General features: G+C 40.7%; 3 protein-coding genes across 3 annotated transcripts; 2 read left to right on the top strand and 1 right to left on the bottom strand.

Moving 5' to 3' along the window:
- The first annotated feature begins 2,163 nt into the window (after nucleotides 1–2,163).
- Nucleotides 2,164–3,182, top strand: LOC126562827 (chymotrypsin-2-like). The gene is made up of 3 exons (XM_050219413.1): nucleotides 2,164–2,284; nucleotides 2,358–2,929; nucleotides 3,024–3,182. Exons 1-3 carry the CDS (start codon nucleotides 2,236–2,238, stop codon nucleotides 3,180–3,182), a joined length of 780 nt encoding a protein of 259 aa, XP_050075370.1. The 5' UTR covers nucleotides 2,164–2,235.
- A 2,260-nt stretch (nucleotides 3,183–5,442) lies between these two features.
- On the top strand, nucleotides 5,443–6,487 carry LOC126563116 (E3 ubiquitin-protein ligase MARCHF2-like). The gene is made up of 6 exons (XM_050219737.1): nucleotides 5,443–5,603; nucleotides 5,681–5,815; nucleotides 5,886–5,949; nucleotides 6,022–6,171; nucleotides 6,235–6,296; nucleotides 6,415–6,487. Exons 1-6 carry the CDS (start codon nucleotides 5,443–5,445, stop codon nucleotides 6,485–6,487), a joined length of 645 nt encoding a protein of 214 aa, XP_050075694.1.
- Nucleotides 6,488–7,952: 1,465 nt separating this feature from the next.
- On the bottom strand, nucleotides 7,953–12,433 carry LOC126560768 (uncharacterized). The gene is made up of 3 exons (XM_050216719.1): nucleotides 10,717–12,433; nucleotides 10,231–10,402; nucleotides 7,953–8,157 (listed from the first exon to the last, which is right to left on the bottom strand). The coding sequence occupies exons 1-3, from the start codon at nucleotides 12,431–12,433 to the stop codon at nucleotides 7,953–7,955; spliced, it is 2,094 nt and encodes a 697-aa protein (XP_050072676.1).
- Between the last annotated feature and the right edge of the window lie 2,572 nt (nucleotides 12,434–15,005).

The following is a 15,005-nucleotide window of genomic DNA, read 5'->3' as shown; positions in this document are numbered from 1 at the left end:
GTTTAGTTAGGCCGGCCCGGTAGAGTAGGCGACAGCAGCGCCAGTCTTTAAACGGCAGGACCGGTGTTCAAATCCCATCCGGACCGTCCCCCCGTAGTGAGGATTGACTAACCAACTACGTGGTATCAGCAGTCTAGAAAGCCATTTCGATGGCCGGCATGACCTTAGAGTTCGTTAAGCCAAGAAGAAGAATAGTTTAGTTAGGTTAATTTAGGTTCTAGTTAAGTGAAGTATGAAATGTTAAAACGAATTAACATAATTATATGTTATTTAGGACTATTATAAATCTAAAAAGTTAAATTATAGGTTTGGACAAATTAAATTCTGATTCCGGTAGTCCAAGGTGTGACAACCCTGGCTACCCGGGAATACAGTGTGAAAGTTTGGACATGAGATAAAAGGACATCGGATTAATTTCGGGGTTTTATTGGATTTATACATCAAGGGTATTTTCTAACAGAAGTCAAGATGTTTTACTTCTCTTCTCGCCTGAAATCCGGATTAAATTTGCAATAAAAAAAGTATAATTAAGAGCAATCAAGAAAACCTGTACGTTTTTGGATTTAAAAGTGGTTTACGGCAACACAAATGTAACATACAATTAAACTATAGAATCGAGCTAAACTTATCACTGTGACCGAAGGGTTATTGGGAGTCAACAGTTTTTTTTTACGTTTTCCTTTTACTTCCGGTTTACTAACGGTTTTCTCTAAAGTTACTATTCAATCTATGTTATAAGCAACGCTTTTTCAAACGCTTCTCTCATTGCGGCGTTGCGTTCGATTTCCAAAATTTATTGCTCTTTTTACAGGTCCTGGTTTGAGCTGTAGAAACATTTGACAAGCGTTTTCACCTCTGTCGGGTTGGCACGAAATCCTCCACAAATTTCTCGTATTCCGAAGTAGTCATCTGACACACTGTTGCGCGGACAGTGCGGTCTCGAAGTCTTCTGGATCTCATCCTCGAGAAAAGAAGGCGAAGAGTTGAGGCGATGAAATATAGTTTAATTGCCACATGAAATCAAGCAACACTTGATGGCTTTTCTGCAAGGCGTTAAGACTTGGTTAGCTTAACTTTTTTTTCGTAATGACGGCCAGGCCGAATTCCTTGGTTAGCTTAACTATTAGTTACGAATAATCTACAAATTGTGGCGGTACGATTGTTGGGACTATATATTCACACGGTAGGACCAGCGTTCAACAGAATCTCCCGCTATACAACACTCGATGGCTGACGTGGTCTTGTAGTCCTTAAAGTTAAGAAAAAGAAGAAAAATGTAAGAATTATTTTATAAATGTTGTAGTGTTACGGTTGCATTAACACGGGCATCGTGCCTGTGCACAGTTGTTTTCGGTTTGTTCCGTTAGGTCATCTTTCGACACAACAAACTCTGGGGTGTCGAACTCAGTTTATTTTTCGCAACTGGTGGAACGCTGAGGTATCGAACATGACAATCCATCGAATTTTTGGTTGTAAAATGTAAGTAAATAAATTGTACATTACGAAACGTGAAACACACACGGCGAATTCGATACCCACTATGGGAGCTCGACAAGTGGAAACACGATTTTAAACTATTGCAGGTACTTTGGTGTGTTCAAGTTCAAGTGTGCTTTGAGTATTACGCTGGTTCTATGGTGATATCTATTATGTCGACAAAGGTATGCCGCTTTTGGGGCTAAGGTATTGGTGTAGAGGGAAGATGAATTTTCTTCGTGCTTGTCCAGGCCTGATGAAGAAAAGAGTTCTAACTGGAACGACCTAAACCTCTATTTACCTGTGCACAGTTCGCATCATGCATCCTACAGTAATCTGAGAATAGGTGTAACAAAAACATCCTCTGCTCATAGAGTTACAACATTACAACAAAGCTCTTGTGAAGTTCTAGATTTGCAGATTAATAATAACAAAGTTTTTTTGTGCCGTAACGATACGAAATTGAAATCTAATGAGGGTTACTGTGTACTTTTTTTTAAACAATACAGAAGCTCCATTTCAATGAGCAGATAAGATTTGCGGTCTTACGTAGTAAAAAATCAACTGGTGGATTATCAACAATGGAGATTTAGCGAAGAGTGTACAATAGTCATGATTTAAACCTAGACTGCGCTTATCTGTCATAGTTAACCGATTATTGTGCTATCAGAGATAAGACAACATGATTGGGCATACTTAAGTTACACGCTACTTTCAAGATCTCGCTATTGGCGTCCGAGAAGTGAAGTGGTGATCACGATGATTTTACAACTGGTGGTGTGTTTCTTATTTGTCAGTTTTGCACAAGGTACGTTGCGTTGGCGCATAGTATAAAATTGTTTAAAATTCTCATGACGGTGTTTTATTCCATCGCACTGCAGCTGGCCCTATCGATCAAAGCAAGATCGTCAATGGTACGGATGCGGAAATCGAAAACTATCCATTTGTTGTGTCTCTTCGTGGTTCTACTGGTGGACATTCGTGCGGTGGCAGCATTTTGAATAAACTCTGGATTCTTACGGCTGCCCACTGCGTCGACTATACCACACCGCTCTACCAAACGGTGCAGGTGGGCAGAACCAACATTTCGCGAACTGAAGACGAGTCCATATTTGCGATTGAGGATGTTGTGATCCATCCGAACTACAATCCGTCGGACAGCTACATCGATGATATTGCTCTACTAAAGCTGCGCAAGCCTCTGGTGTTCAGTGAACAGGTGCAACCTGTTCGGTTACCAAAACGATTCTTCGAGATTGATACGCTACAATCTGATATAGTGACACTCGTTGGATGGGGCCGGAACGCTTCGGATGGGCCAGTGCAGACAACTTTGCAACAGATCGATTATTATGCTGTGCCAAATGATCAGTGCAATCAGATCCACAGTAACCACATCTATCCTTCCCAAATTTGTGCAGCCGAGCCAGGCGGTGGAAAAGGACAATGTAGTGTAAGTAGTCACTTGATGGCCTCTGCTCTGAAGTCTCTGCTTTGCATGCTATTAGTCTTTGCGAAACCCCGTAATTTATCATCATTATTTCCAGGGAGACTCTGGTGGACCGTTGATGTACAAACAGTTCCAAGTAGGCGTTGTATCTTGGAGTATCAAGCCGTGTGCCATCGCTCCATATCCCGGAGTGCTCACAAAGGTTTCATACTATGTGGATTTTATCAATCAGCATACGAGCGGATATAATGCCTGAAAAACTAACATCGAAGCCATACTTTCCACACACTAATTTCTCATTTGAAATCTTCCTATGATAGTGATTGAAACAACAAACAACAAACAGAATTGGCCCAACAGTTTAATTTACAAGGAATATAGCCATTTCTGATTCTCATAACTTCAAAAAAAATCTGAGAATTCTATTGGTTTTGATATTTTGAGAAATAAAACAAAATTATTATGGCAGAAACCCTAACAAATGAAAGCCATTACTATGCCCAGGAGTCGTTCATTTTTTTCAAATTTAGGCTTTGGAGGCTTTGGACCCTCCTTCTGCTCTTCACGGTATATAGTTGAAGTTTTCCAAGGATACTTATACGAGCTTTTTATCTTTTATGGCATTTTTTGTTTTGTTTTCAAACAGCAAACATGTATTAACACGCGTTCTACAATAATCACAAAATTGCATTATTTATTAGTTTAAAAAAAATTATTTATATTATACTATCACGGCTTACCGCCGTATTGTCCACCTTGCCACCGGTTTTGGTGACTATACGCAATATACAAAATATTAACAAGGCATTTCCTACCTGTTATTTGCCTTATCTCGGGCATACTCGGTTTTAGCTGGGTTGTAAGAGTGAAGGTGCTGCTGATGATGCTGTAGTGGTGATTGTTTTTGGTCCGGTGCTATATTGCTGTAACTATTACTTCTATGATGGTTGGTTGCATCCGAATTCCGGCTATTGTGGTGTTGTGGCCGTTCTATTGTTGACCATTATGATACGGTCTGGACTGCAACAAACAAGCAAAATGAGTTGAACAGCACAAACATGAATTCGGCTGCGTACAGTGTTCTCCAGCGCAGTCCAGCAGTGACATTCCAAGCTCGCTCTGGTTAGCGTCCAGTCTAAGGATGATCGACAAACTCCATCCCGTCGCAGCAAGAGTGACTCGAGAATGAACCTGCCTAACACCCCGAACCCGACGCCAACGCTGTCAAACTCGTTGAATCTTAAATAATATATGCTAGAACTAATATACGCTAGAGGTCGTCCCGCCCGGCCTCTAGTGATCAAGTGCGCTCTGTCCTGCGCTCGGTAGCGATCGCGTTGAGATGCTCCTTGGGCGTACTAAGTTCCAGCTAGCGCCTGACACCCCAGTCGATCGCCACAGTTTAGCTTGTACTCCTTTATCTAAAATGTCGTTACAGAAACTTTTGGAAAAAGGAATAATGGAGTGAAAACCTTTTCTACAACGATGTAAAGAAAATGAAAGCAAGTGATATTTATCCATCTCAAATATTAGAGAATCCATAGCCCTGCTTGGCTATCCTTGAAGTGGGACCGGCTGGGATGACTGCAGATAAGACGGTGGTCCTGATTGCAGGGCTAAACAGCCGCAAGAGTACGCAGTACATACTAACGGAGGCTGTAAGCTTACAGGTCCCACTTAAGGCGTTGTCTTGTAGCCGCCGCTGTAGCTGACGGTCATTGGGCCTGATTAGTGGACTGTGTGGTAACACGTCTGATAGATGAGGGGCCATCTATTTCCGATCATACTGGATGTCCATGCGATAGACGCATGGTTCCTGGATGTAGGAGCTGCGGAGTTGCAACTTTAGATACAGTCTGACGGAACTTATACTTACGATACTACGGTACCACGAATTTCTTCATTGGAAACGTCTATACTCTCTAACTGAAGTGAAGTTAGAATCCTGGTAATCCAGTAAGAGAGTAAATGCACGACGAGGGTTCTTTTCTGCGAGCGATATCGAACCGCAACTAACGTTTACGTATCGAACGACATCGGACAGTACTGAAAAATCAGCCGATTCCGTAGTCAAATCCCATACAAAAATTGGACCACCTGTGATCCGACGACGTCTAAAAAGTGTTTGCCTAACGCCCCCTGTCCAGTGATTCGGTCTGGCGTGATGGGATGATCTGGGAACCGATTTTTCAGTCATTTTATAGCAACGGTCACCGTCGTCCGATATGTATAGGTTGGCGGTATTTTCTTCTAGGTAACATACAACAAACAAACAAAAGCTTGACGATGCGCTCGTGTGGCTAGTGAAAAAACTCGTGCGATAAAATATCTGTTTGTTTATTTCTTTAAGCAAGCTTTATTTTTCATCAGATGAGTTCGTCAAATTTGTTTGAGGTAATCTAGTACTCACATGTATTTTGCTTTGTCTTGCAAATAACCATTTAACAAGAATTTGGTATCGGATATTTGAATTGGAACAATATTGAAAGTATAGAAAAATTCTAGTGTAAGAAATTATGAACGAAAAGTTAACCGAAGATGATATACGTAAATCATCAGATTCTAGCGATATTGGCAGAGATGAATCACTTTCGACTATTTCCACTACTCAACCTCGGGGCAGCAGCATCGATTGGGTAGTGTGTCGTATTTGCCAAGGTTCAACCGATGATGTTAGGTATGTTGGTTTGATTAGATGAATAAAAATGGGTAAAAGTGTTTGATTAAGTTTCACCTTATGCTTTCAATCAGAAGTATGATATCTCCCTGTCTGTGCAAGGGCTCGATGAAGTACGTGCATCTGGAATGTTTGGAGCTTTGGTTGAACCGTTCTGGATTAACGCATTGTGAATTATGCTTACACACCTTTCAAACGCACGAAACGCTGCGGTAAGTAATACATGATTTTGTGAAATGATTTGTTTACGAAAAAAAAACCTTTTTTTCATATATTTATCAGCTATGGTTGTTGCGAATCAATACTAGTGTGGTATCGCAATCCGGACAATCGCAATCTTTTGATGGTAATTACATAAACTTACTTTTTCTGCTTTTGCTGAAGATTGTTTCTCATTTTTACCCTCATTCGCTTCCAGTCCGACCTATTAATTTACTCAATACTGTCGTTTGTGTGTTTCATGCTAACACTTGTTTGCATGCTCGTGCTACGCTTTCAACACTCACCACACGATCCATTTGGAGAAGAGCTCGCAAAAGTTGCTGTTATCTGCTTCCTATCCCTAGTGGTAGGTACATGTAAATTCCGGTTGAAACGATGATTTTACATTTCAATTAAATATATTTTCCAGATGATTGCTTATTTTTCCAATGTGATCGTTATTGCAAGGGATCATATGCTGCCTTGGTACCGGTATGTTAAAATTCGCATATATAAATGTTACAGCAAAGCAAAACGTAAAACATTATGTGTAAATGATGTTCAGGATTTTTTTGAGTGAGGAATTCTTCTTTTATAATTTTTTTTACAGTTGGTGGCGATCTGCTAGAAACATACGGTTATCAAGGCTAGAAGTTGACCTTTATCGAGTAGAAACGGTGTAGAATGATCACAGCTGTGAATCAGAGTGATGCAAATTCGCTTACAAATTTAAAGTGTACCAATGTATTATAAACAAAAAGATTGTTTTCATGAAATATCCTTCGTTATTCGGAAAATCAAAAACGTCTCATTTAACCTACGCGCTTTGCCCTTTTATATCCTTGCCCTTCCCACTTTCTTCTCACTTTCTTCGCAGGACTATCTGTCTCCGACAAACTTCCCCACACGTATTTCGACAGACGGTACAATGATAGCGGCCATCGGTGTAAACAAGATATGTTTACGACAGGTTTCTTAAAAATACCCGTACTTTTCTACAGTTTTTCAACAGTCCCTTTTGTTTCTAGCGTGTTTATTTTTCCGATTATGGATAGCCATTGGACATGGGAAAAACGATCTAAGATTGGGTGCAGTACAATTCATTCAGAAGAATCGTCATTCCTAGCGAGAGCGGGAATCGTTCATTCAGTAGAAAGATTGGAACGAATCGAACGGTTCAGATTCAGTTTGTCCATGCCTAATAACCGTAAAAATCGGCCACTCCAAAAGCAGATGTTCTGATATATAATTATGTTACACGCGTAGTCAACTTTGACTCTCATACGTTCGTTCGCTTCGATCAACAGAAACAAATTCTTCACTACAGAAGATGGATGTCTCAACAAGTATCATCCGTGCGTCAGAATCCAGCCCCAATGGAACGATCGCGTTAGTCATCGGCCAACGGACAATCTTCTCCCCTACGGAAACAGATGCATTCCTGAGAGTCCGATTCTCCTTCAACAGTTCAACGGAAGCCAGCTCCCCTCTGCAGATTGGCGATCGTCCAGCAGCCCGTTCCCCACGATAAGAATGCCTGATTATAATTTGTCCCTTCGCGATAGGTATAAAAGAACAGGGAACATAGAGCTTAGAGCCTCATTTTCGTTTCTAGTTTTGTCATTGTTAGGAAGTGGGACCGCGTGGTGCCATTTGTAAACAATAAAAATTATTTTTTTATTGTGAACTTGTGACCAACCACATAATTATATGTCTGTCATTACTGCAATCTGCTAATAATCTTCTATTACAGGGAACTTTGAATGGAGCTGTGTAACGTCAATAACGGAGTTTTGTAAAAACCTACTTGTTACTTACATGCGCGAGATCTATCGAGTTCCCGGTGAATATATACAGTATGGCCAATAAAAAATGCAAAAATCTATATACTACTTTTTAAGATCATTTTCAGTTGGATTAGTCAATGGCATCATAAAGGTAGTTTATGGATATGTTTATTCAACCTTCATACTTCACATTATTCGATTTCTATCACTTTCTCCAGGCGTGATCATAATTGGAAGGATACCTTCTGAATGGCTGAATCAGCCATCGAAGTCCATATTTTTGCAAAGGAAGCTTTCAGGGCGTCGACACTGAAGTCGACACTAGTGTCTCTTTAGAGGTGTGACACGGCGTACCGTCCTATTAAAAAATGACCAATTGGTGCTCATCGAAGTTGTTTTCTATCCAAGGAATGAACTTCTCCTTCAAAATGCCCAAATAGATATCCGTATTCACCTTCAACCCAGCTTTGATGATACCCGCGGGCATTTTGAATCCACTAGAGCTAACTGTGAACTCAAGCTTTAATTTCTCTGGAACATCCTCAAGCTTCTGCGACGAAATAAACCTATCGGTGCGTGAATTTGACACAGGATCAATAGTGAAAGCTTTCTCATCACAGAACATGCCGATCAGATGCTTCTTCTTGTGCATGTACAACATTATAATCGATCTTTCCAGTCGTAAAGCTTTGATCCTATCCGTTTTTATATTGCTTTTCACTCGTGCCCTGGACTTTCGTTGCATTGAAGTTTTGAATGTATTGACCTCTTTTGCCAACTGTCGAATGGTTTGCACTGGGTTTCGCTACAGATTGTCTTTCACGGGTTTAATCACCCTTGAGGTACTACTACTACTTCCTGGTTTCATGGCATGTTGACCATCGAGGAGAATACGCTTCATGCGGTATACAACAGCCATAAGGCACCCCACAGCTCAGTTATTTTTAGCTGATTTTCCCGCGTAGATCAAACTGAATATGACTTCCTTCGCGATATTCGTTGCTTGGTTATGAATTAAATGACACTCATTTTCTCCATTTTTTAGTTAGAATCTCTGTGGTCGTAGACATATCTGACAGAAGTGGAAATATCGCTTCTATATACACAAAAACTAACCCTAAAACATAATTTTAATAATCAGTTTACTCGTTGGCGATACATTGTCATTTTTAAAAATCAGGTTGACGGGCCCAGCTCGTGGCTCTATAAATCTGAAAGCTTCTATTGCAAGTTGTAAGAAAACATTAAAGGCTAAATTTGGAGTAAAAATTTCTCCTCGAGCATTCCAAAATGAAATGATGTCACAAAGAAATTTAACAATTTCAGAATTTTGAGAAGAGCTAGCGAAACTAGCAAATAAACTAGCCGGATGTCAGTTGCCAGCAAGCAGCCTAGTACATTAGAAAAATAGTACGCAAACAACTGTGCATCTGCGTATGTTTCGAGTGCTTTTTTTCGTTTATACAAATTTCCATCATTTTAATTTAGCACAGTACAAATGAGGTTTTTTATAAATATTTTCAGGCGATAGTACCTGGGTACCTAACATTTACGTAAATTTTTTTTTTTTTATTATTCGGATTCATCCAGAGTACATTCAATTTAACTGATCAAAAGATTCTCTGAGCAAAACATGTAGTAGTTAATTAATATATTCTAGACAGTATCTGGATCTTAATTATTTTGGAGCGTGTTGAACCTCACTCACTCACCCATGTTGGCCTGCTCTTTTAAAGAGCACGTCGTAGTGACATGGCCCGGTCAACAATAGATCTCCAGGAAGCTCTATCCCTAGCTGCAGCTTCCCATCCAAGTAGGCACCCGATCTCCGACAAGTCTCCCTTCACCTGATCCAGCCAACGAACTCGCTGTGCTCGCCTCCTGCCGCCCTGGGGGTCTTTGACCTTCTTGGTGGGGCATGAGTCCGGCATCCTCATAACGTGGCCCAGCCATCGTATCCTGCCCGTTTTTGCTACCGTCAGGATGGCCGGTTCTCCTTGTAGCTCAGCAAGCTCGTGGTTCCGTGGTTCCTTCTTCTCCACGCTCCATGCTCGAACACACCACCAAAGATGGTCCGGAGGATACAACGCTCAAACACGCCAAGAGCGTTTGCATTCTCCGCTCGGATGGTCCAAGACCATATAAGACCACCGGGAGAATCAGTGTGCGATATATCTCACATTTCGAGCCCAATGCGTCAATGCGTCTCCGGATTTCGCTGCTGACATCTTTATCCGAAGTTACGACAGTCACAAGATAGCAGAACTCCTCTACCACCTCGAGGTTGTCGCCGTGGACTGACACGCTTCTTCCCGCTCGGGCTCTCTATGACGATCAAAGCCTCCGGCAAGCAGGTATTTCGTCTTCGCCGGATTGATCATCAATCCAATTCTTGCTGCTTCACGTTTCAGTCGGGTGTACGCCTCACACACCTTCGCTTATAGGCGGCATTAAGGACTGAAATGGTACGATAGTTCGAGCATTCCAGTATGTCGCCCTTTTTGTAGACTGGGTGATTGACGCCCAGTTTCCAATCCTCCGGTAATTCTTCCGGTTCCCAGATTCTCGTGATCAGCATGTGCATTCCGATGGTAAGCCTCTTCGGTCCCATCTTGAAGAGCTCGGCAGCTTCATCTAACTCTTCAATGGGGCGCTTCTTGTCCTGGAAGAGCAGGGCCTGCTGTCTCCTCGGTCGTTTGTAGTTTTCCACGTTCTGACGGGTTTCATGCTGAAGCATGAGGGCGCGTGCTTCATTCTTCCCGGATGAAGAGTGCACGAGTGCACTCTTCGTCGAACCATTCCTTTCGCTGTCTGCGTGGTAAGTGGCCAATTTTCAGTGTTGAACCTGTATTTCATATTTAAACCCAATCTGAAAAGAATATTTCTATCTAATATCAATGTGATATTCATAAATTATGTATAAATGATTCCATAATAAAACCTGAACACAATCAAGTTGTTTTAAAAATAACACAAAGTAATCAGATAAAAAAATACTGTATTTCAATTTATTTACAAAACTAAGCGATTTTCTGTAAACGTTACTTAGTGGTGGTATACTATAAGGGGAGTTGAGGGAGTTTACTATAAGTTACAGTGCAAACTTGCACTAAGGATCTACTTACTAGAACTAGCACTATCCAATTGCTGTTGCTTATCCCGATTGAAGTTAAGTGCATCATAGATATCGCGCTGTGCTTCAGTGTCACATATTTCTTCGTAAATATGATTCAGCGGCAATGCATTTGACTCACCACAAACGGGAACTTCATACCAAAAGGAAGTACTTTTTTCTGTTGCCGTATCTCTAGCAGAAACCGACTTGGATAGTAGCCGGTAGAAGGGCTGCTGCATAATTTTCCGATAACGATTGTAAAGCAGTATAATAACGTTCGAAACTAGTACACCAACCGATATCGATATTATCACCATTAATGTATTGGGCACGGTGAACCGAGGGGAAGTTATAGATATTTTGTTGCCTTGTAAGAAAAGTTTCCCCTGTGGATAAGATACTACCGGTTCTGATGTAGACGATACGTTTGGTTCACTTTGGAACGGAGGAAAATTGGGATCCGTTGAAGTAGTTTGCAATAAGCACGGTATACCCCACACGGCCAGTACATCGTAGCGTTTGTTGTATCGGAAGATGTTGAAGAGCGTCGGATTTAACAATCGACAACGATTTAACCACGAACAATCCCATGGATTGCTATCAATGTCAATACGCGCAAGACGAGCAGCAGGTATTGTGTTTTGCATGGTCGAAAGCTGGTTGTGGGATAGGTTCATCAGGCGTAAAGAGAGTGCGGCATCAAGCGCGTGTGGATGGAGGTAAGATATCTGATTGTAGCTAAGATCAATCACTTCTAAAGAAGAACCAAACTTGAGGAACGTTTCCGATACAGCGTCGAAGGCATTGTGGTTCAACACTAAACTAACCAATCTAGGCAAATTCACTAACTCCACAGACCTTTCGGAGAGCGAGTTTTTCGAAAAATTTAACGAAACCAACAGCGGCATGTTTTTCACAGCAACCGAAGTAAGCTCACACTGTACTACAGTAATATTATGCACTGTACTTTCTCCTGCATCTGATGATCGCAGTACAAGATTTGAGCTCTGTTGTGAATGTACACCAGCAAAATGTATGATTTTTAACATCAATGGAAGATGATCAAATATTGAGGATATATTATGCACAACGCTGTTTTTCACAACGATCCGTTCGATGCTTTCCAACGCACCGGCAGTAAAATGGATCACCGAGCAGTTGTCCATTGTAAGCTCTTTTAATTGTTTAAAGTTGTCAAACACGTCACGATTCATTTTTAAAAATACACTTTGTTCTATAACAAGTTTCTGTAACACTGGCAGGCTGTGGAAGCCATCACTTGTAGCGTGCTGTATTTTGCAGCCCGTTAGCTCCAACTGGCCTAATGTATGGAAGTCTTGAAATGTACCGTTCCCTATTGTTTGCAAACAGTACCCGTCCAACACCAATGAGTTTATGCGCTCGGGAAAACTCAAATACTCTAGTCCAAACCCAAACGTACTGCAGGCGTTGCTCCCATCCATACGGTAGCTAGTAACCTTACGGAAAACTTCATCCGAGTGTGCGTTCCGGAATGGTGGTAAGTTGCAGCGGAAATTGATGGCAAACTCTTTCTCCGGAACTCGATAATTGACCGTAGTCAAAATTAAGCACGCAGCAGGTACTATTCCACAATCCCATCCATCATCACTGCTTGTATTAAATCGTTCGCAGGCGTACTCGTTTTGTGCCAAAGAATTGGCAATGCACCTTACCAATGTGGTAAAAAGTAAAAGTTGTACCAACATTTTACACTGTTTTGTTGACTAACCACACGGAACCGAATGATTGCTGGAATGAATTGTTTGGCGAACGTTTGCTCTACGGATACTGTATGCAAAATTCGTAAGTACGGCAGAAAGACTCGATTTTGGATTTTTGTTTACCCCAATCCGTTGGCATGTCCGAGCTTGTTTACATTATACATTTCCCGAAAGCGGTAGGTTAGCTCCAGCGAATACCAAAATAGATCACGAAGTGGAAGGCTTGTTCATTCATAAAAAAAATTAAACAAAACACAGATCGTTTGTTCGTTTGTTAAGCGCATGCCCGAAAGGGACCGTTTGCTTTACGTAAATCAATGAACTGGACTCGTCCACTCACACAGATCGAAACATGTAGTTGTGATTCAGAACATTCCATTTAATATTAATCACAATTTTCATAATATTCACTAAACCAAAAATAAGTAAGCAAAAAAGTGGAAAAATAAATAAAAATGATGTACTAATGTGCTGCAAGAAATTACAAAAAGATCGGTAGTAGGATTATAGAAGTAATGATTTTTCTGGACAATAATACAGTTTTTTTAACACATGGTTACATTTATTTTTATATAAAAAACTTAATTACACTAAATGGCAAAGTGAAAGTGGCAGGTCTGTCGCGCGAAACATGTGTCAAATCTATCCTTTTACAATCATTTCCATACGAAACGCTAAAAATGTATAACCTTCTATCACTAAAACAAATCTCTTCTTTTACTTAGCTGTACATTTTTCATACGTTATTACCAATAGCATAGTCCTTAAAAAATAACTAACATCACTATCTTACGTATAAGCAAAAGGTTTAAAAAAGCGGTGCGATACGTTGTCTACATCATCGGCATCGATGATGTAGACAACGTATCTACCAAACGTGTAGAAGAAACAATTGTAACAGCGTAACAATTGAAGAACTGTTTTTTTCCTTATATTAATTTATTCATGAACGTTATCATGACATAACACTATTAAACATGTTCCAACTTTTGTAGATTTAACATCGATACATCAATCCTTCTTCTTCTTCTTGGCTTAACGACCATGTAAGCCAAGCCAAACTGATATACCACGTAGTTGGATAGTTAATCCTCATTACGGGGTTACGGTCCGAGTGGAAGATCGGCCATGGCAAGATCGGCGCCGCTGTCGCCTATCCATGAATCCAGACTGCTTTAAATTCAGCTCTCTCTTTGCATGTTCACGCGAAATACAGCGTATCGTAATGGTGCGTTCACAACAGCATTTAAGTCTCCAAAAATTTTCCAGCGATCGTCCAAATATCAGCTTCAGCTCAGATCAGTTCAGTTTAACTCAGTACGATCGTATTTATTTCATAACCTGTTGTTAGGGACTCGCCGTGCGTACGAATATTCATTCAACCATTCAGTTCAGTACGATCGCCGTTTATCCTTATCCTGCTATGAGACACGTCTCGTCTGAGACACACGATCAGACGACAAAAGATCATTTTTGCACCGAGGGCTTCAAAATTAACGATAACATTGACATTCCACCAAAAACATCAGTGTAATCCATCGCACTCGTTTGATGTAGGGCTTCTTTAGTCCGGAAACTTGTGACATATACCAAGCGAGATTACGCCACTAGATTTATGTGCGACGACGCTTCGCATGACATAGTCCAGAGCGATGTTAAGCAACAAACAGGAGAGACCGTCCCAATTGCCTCAGACCTCGGCGAGATTCGAACGATTCCTACAGCATACTCGATACTCTCACCTTCACCGACACTGCACCCTGTCGATAGTGGCCCTTAAAAGCTGTACAAGCTTCCCAGGGAATTCGTACTGCAGCATGGTGTTCCATAGTTCGGTCCGATATATGGTATCGTAGGCCGCCTTGATTAACAGGTGGTGCAAAGGGATCTGTGTCTGAAATTAAACGAATCATCAATATGTATTCTTTGCCTTAAACTATTTGCTTTAAACCTAACCACATGATTCATAATTCCATACTTACGATTTTAATACACTCTTTTCCTAAGTTATTCTGATTGATGTAAATTCTCATAAAGCATAATTTTTCATTTTTGTACTTCTGTATGGAAGTCTGGAAGAAACAAAATTCATATAATTAACATCTCGTACAAGTACACCCACATTTATGATTCTTACCTGCTCAATTTAGTTGTGGATGTACTTTCTTCTTGTACTTTCAGTCTTGCCAGCTGCTCACTACAGTTGAAATTTCTCTCTAGAATAGCCGTATGGTAAAGATGAGGATTTACTAGTCCTATGGCCTCTTATAGTAACATCTTTGTGAGTAATTGTAAACTATCTTTTGTTTCTTTTTTACCGTTTGCTTTACATTGTTAAATTGTTTGTATTTATAAAAAATAATTTTGTTTGTAAAAATTGCTACAGGTTTCTAGTACGCCCAGCTTAGAATCAAATGTCTCGCATTATCCGACTTACTATCTTTCTCTCTTTCTCTCTTTCTCTCTCTCTCTCTCTTTCTCTCTCTCTCTTTCTCTCTCTCTCTCTTTCTCTCTCTCTCTCTCTCTCTTTCTCTCTATCTCTCTCGCTGAGGCGACC

The sequence above is a fragment of the Anopheles maculipalpis genome, chromosome 3RL (genome assembly GCF_943734695.1).
Source record: "Anopheles maculipalpis chromosome 3RL, idAnoMacuDA_375_x, whole genome shotgun sequence".
NCBI classification, from domain to species: Eukaryota; Metazoa; Arthropoda; class Insecta; order Diptera; family Culicidae; genus Anopheles; species Anopheles maculipalpis.
Note: the sequence above shows the minus strand (reverse complement) of the source record. Positions and strands in the feature narration are given on the sequence as shown.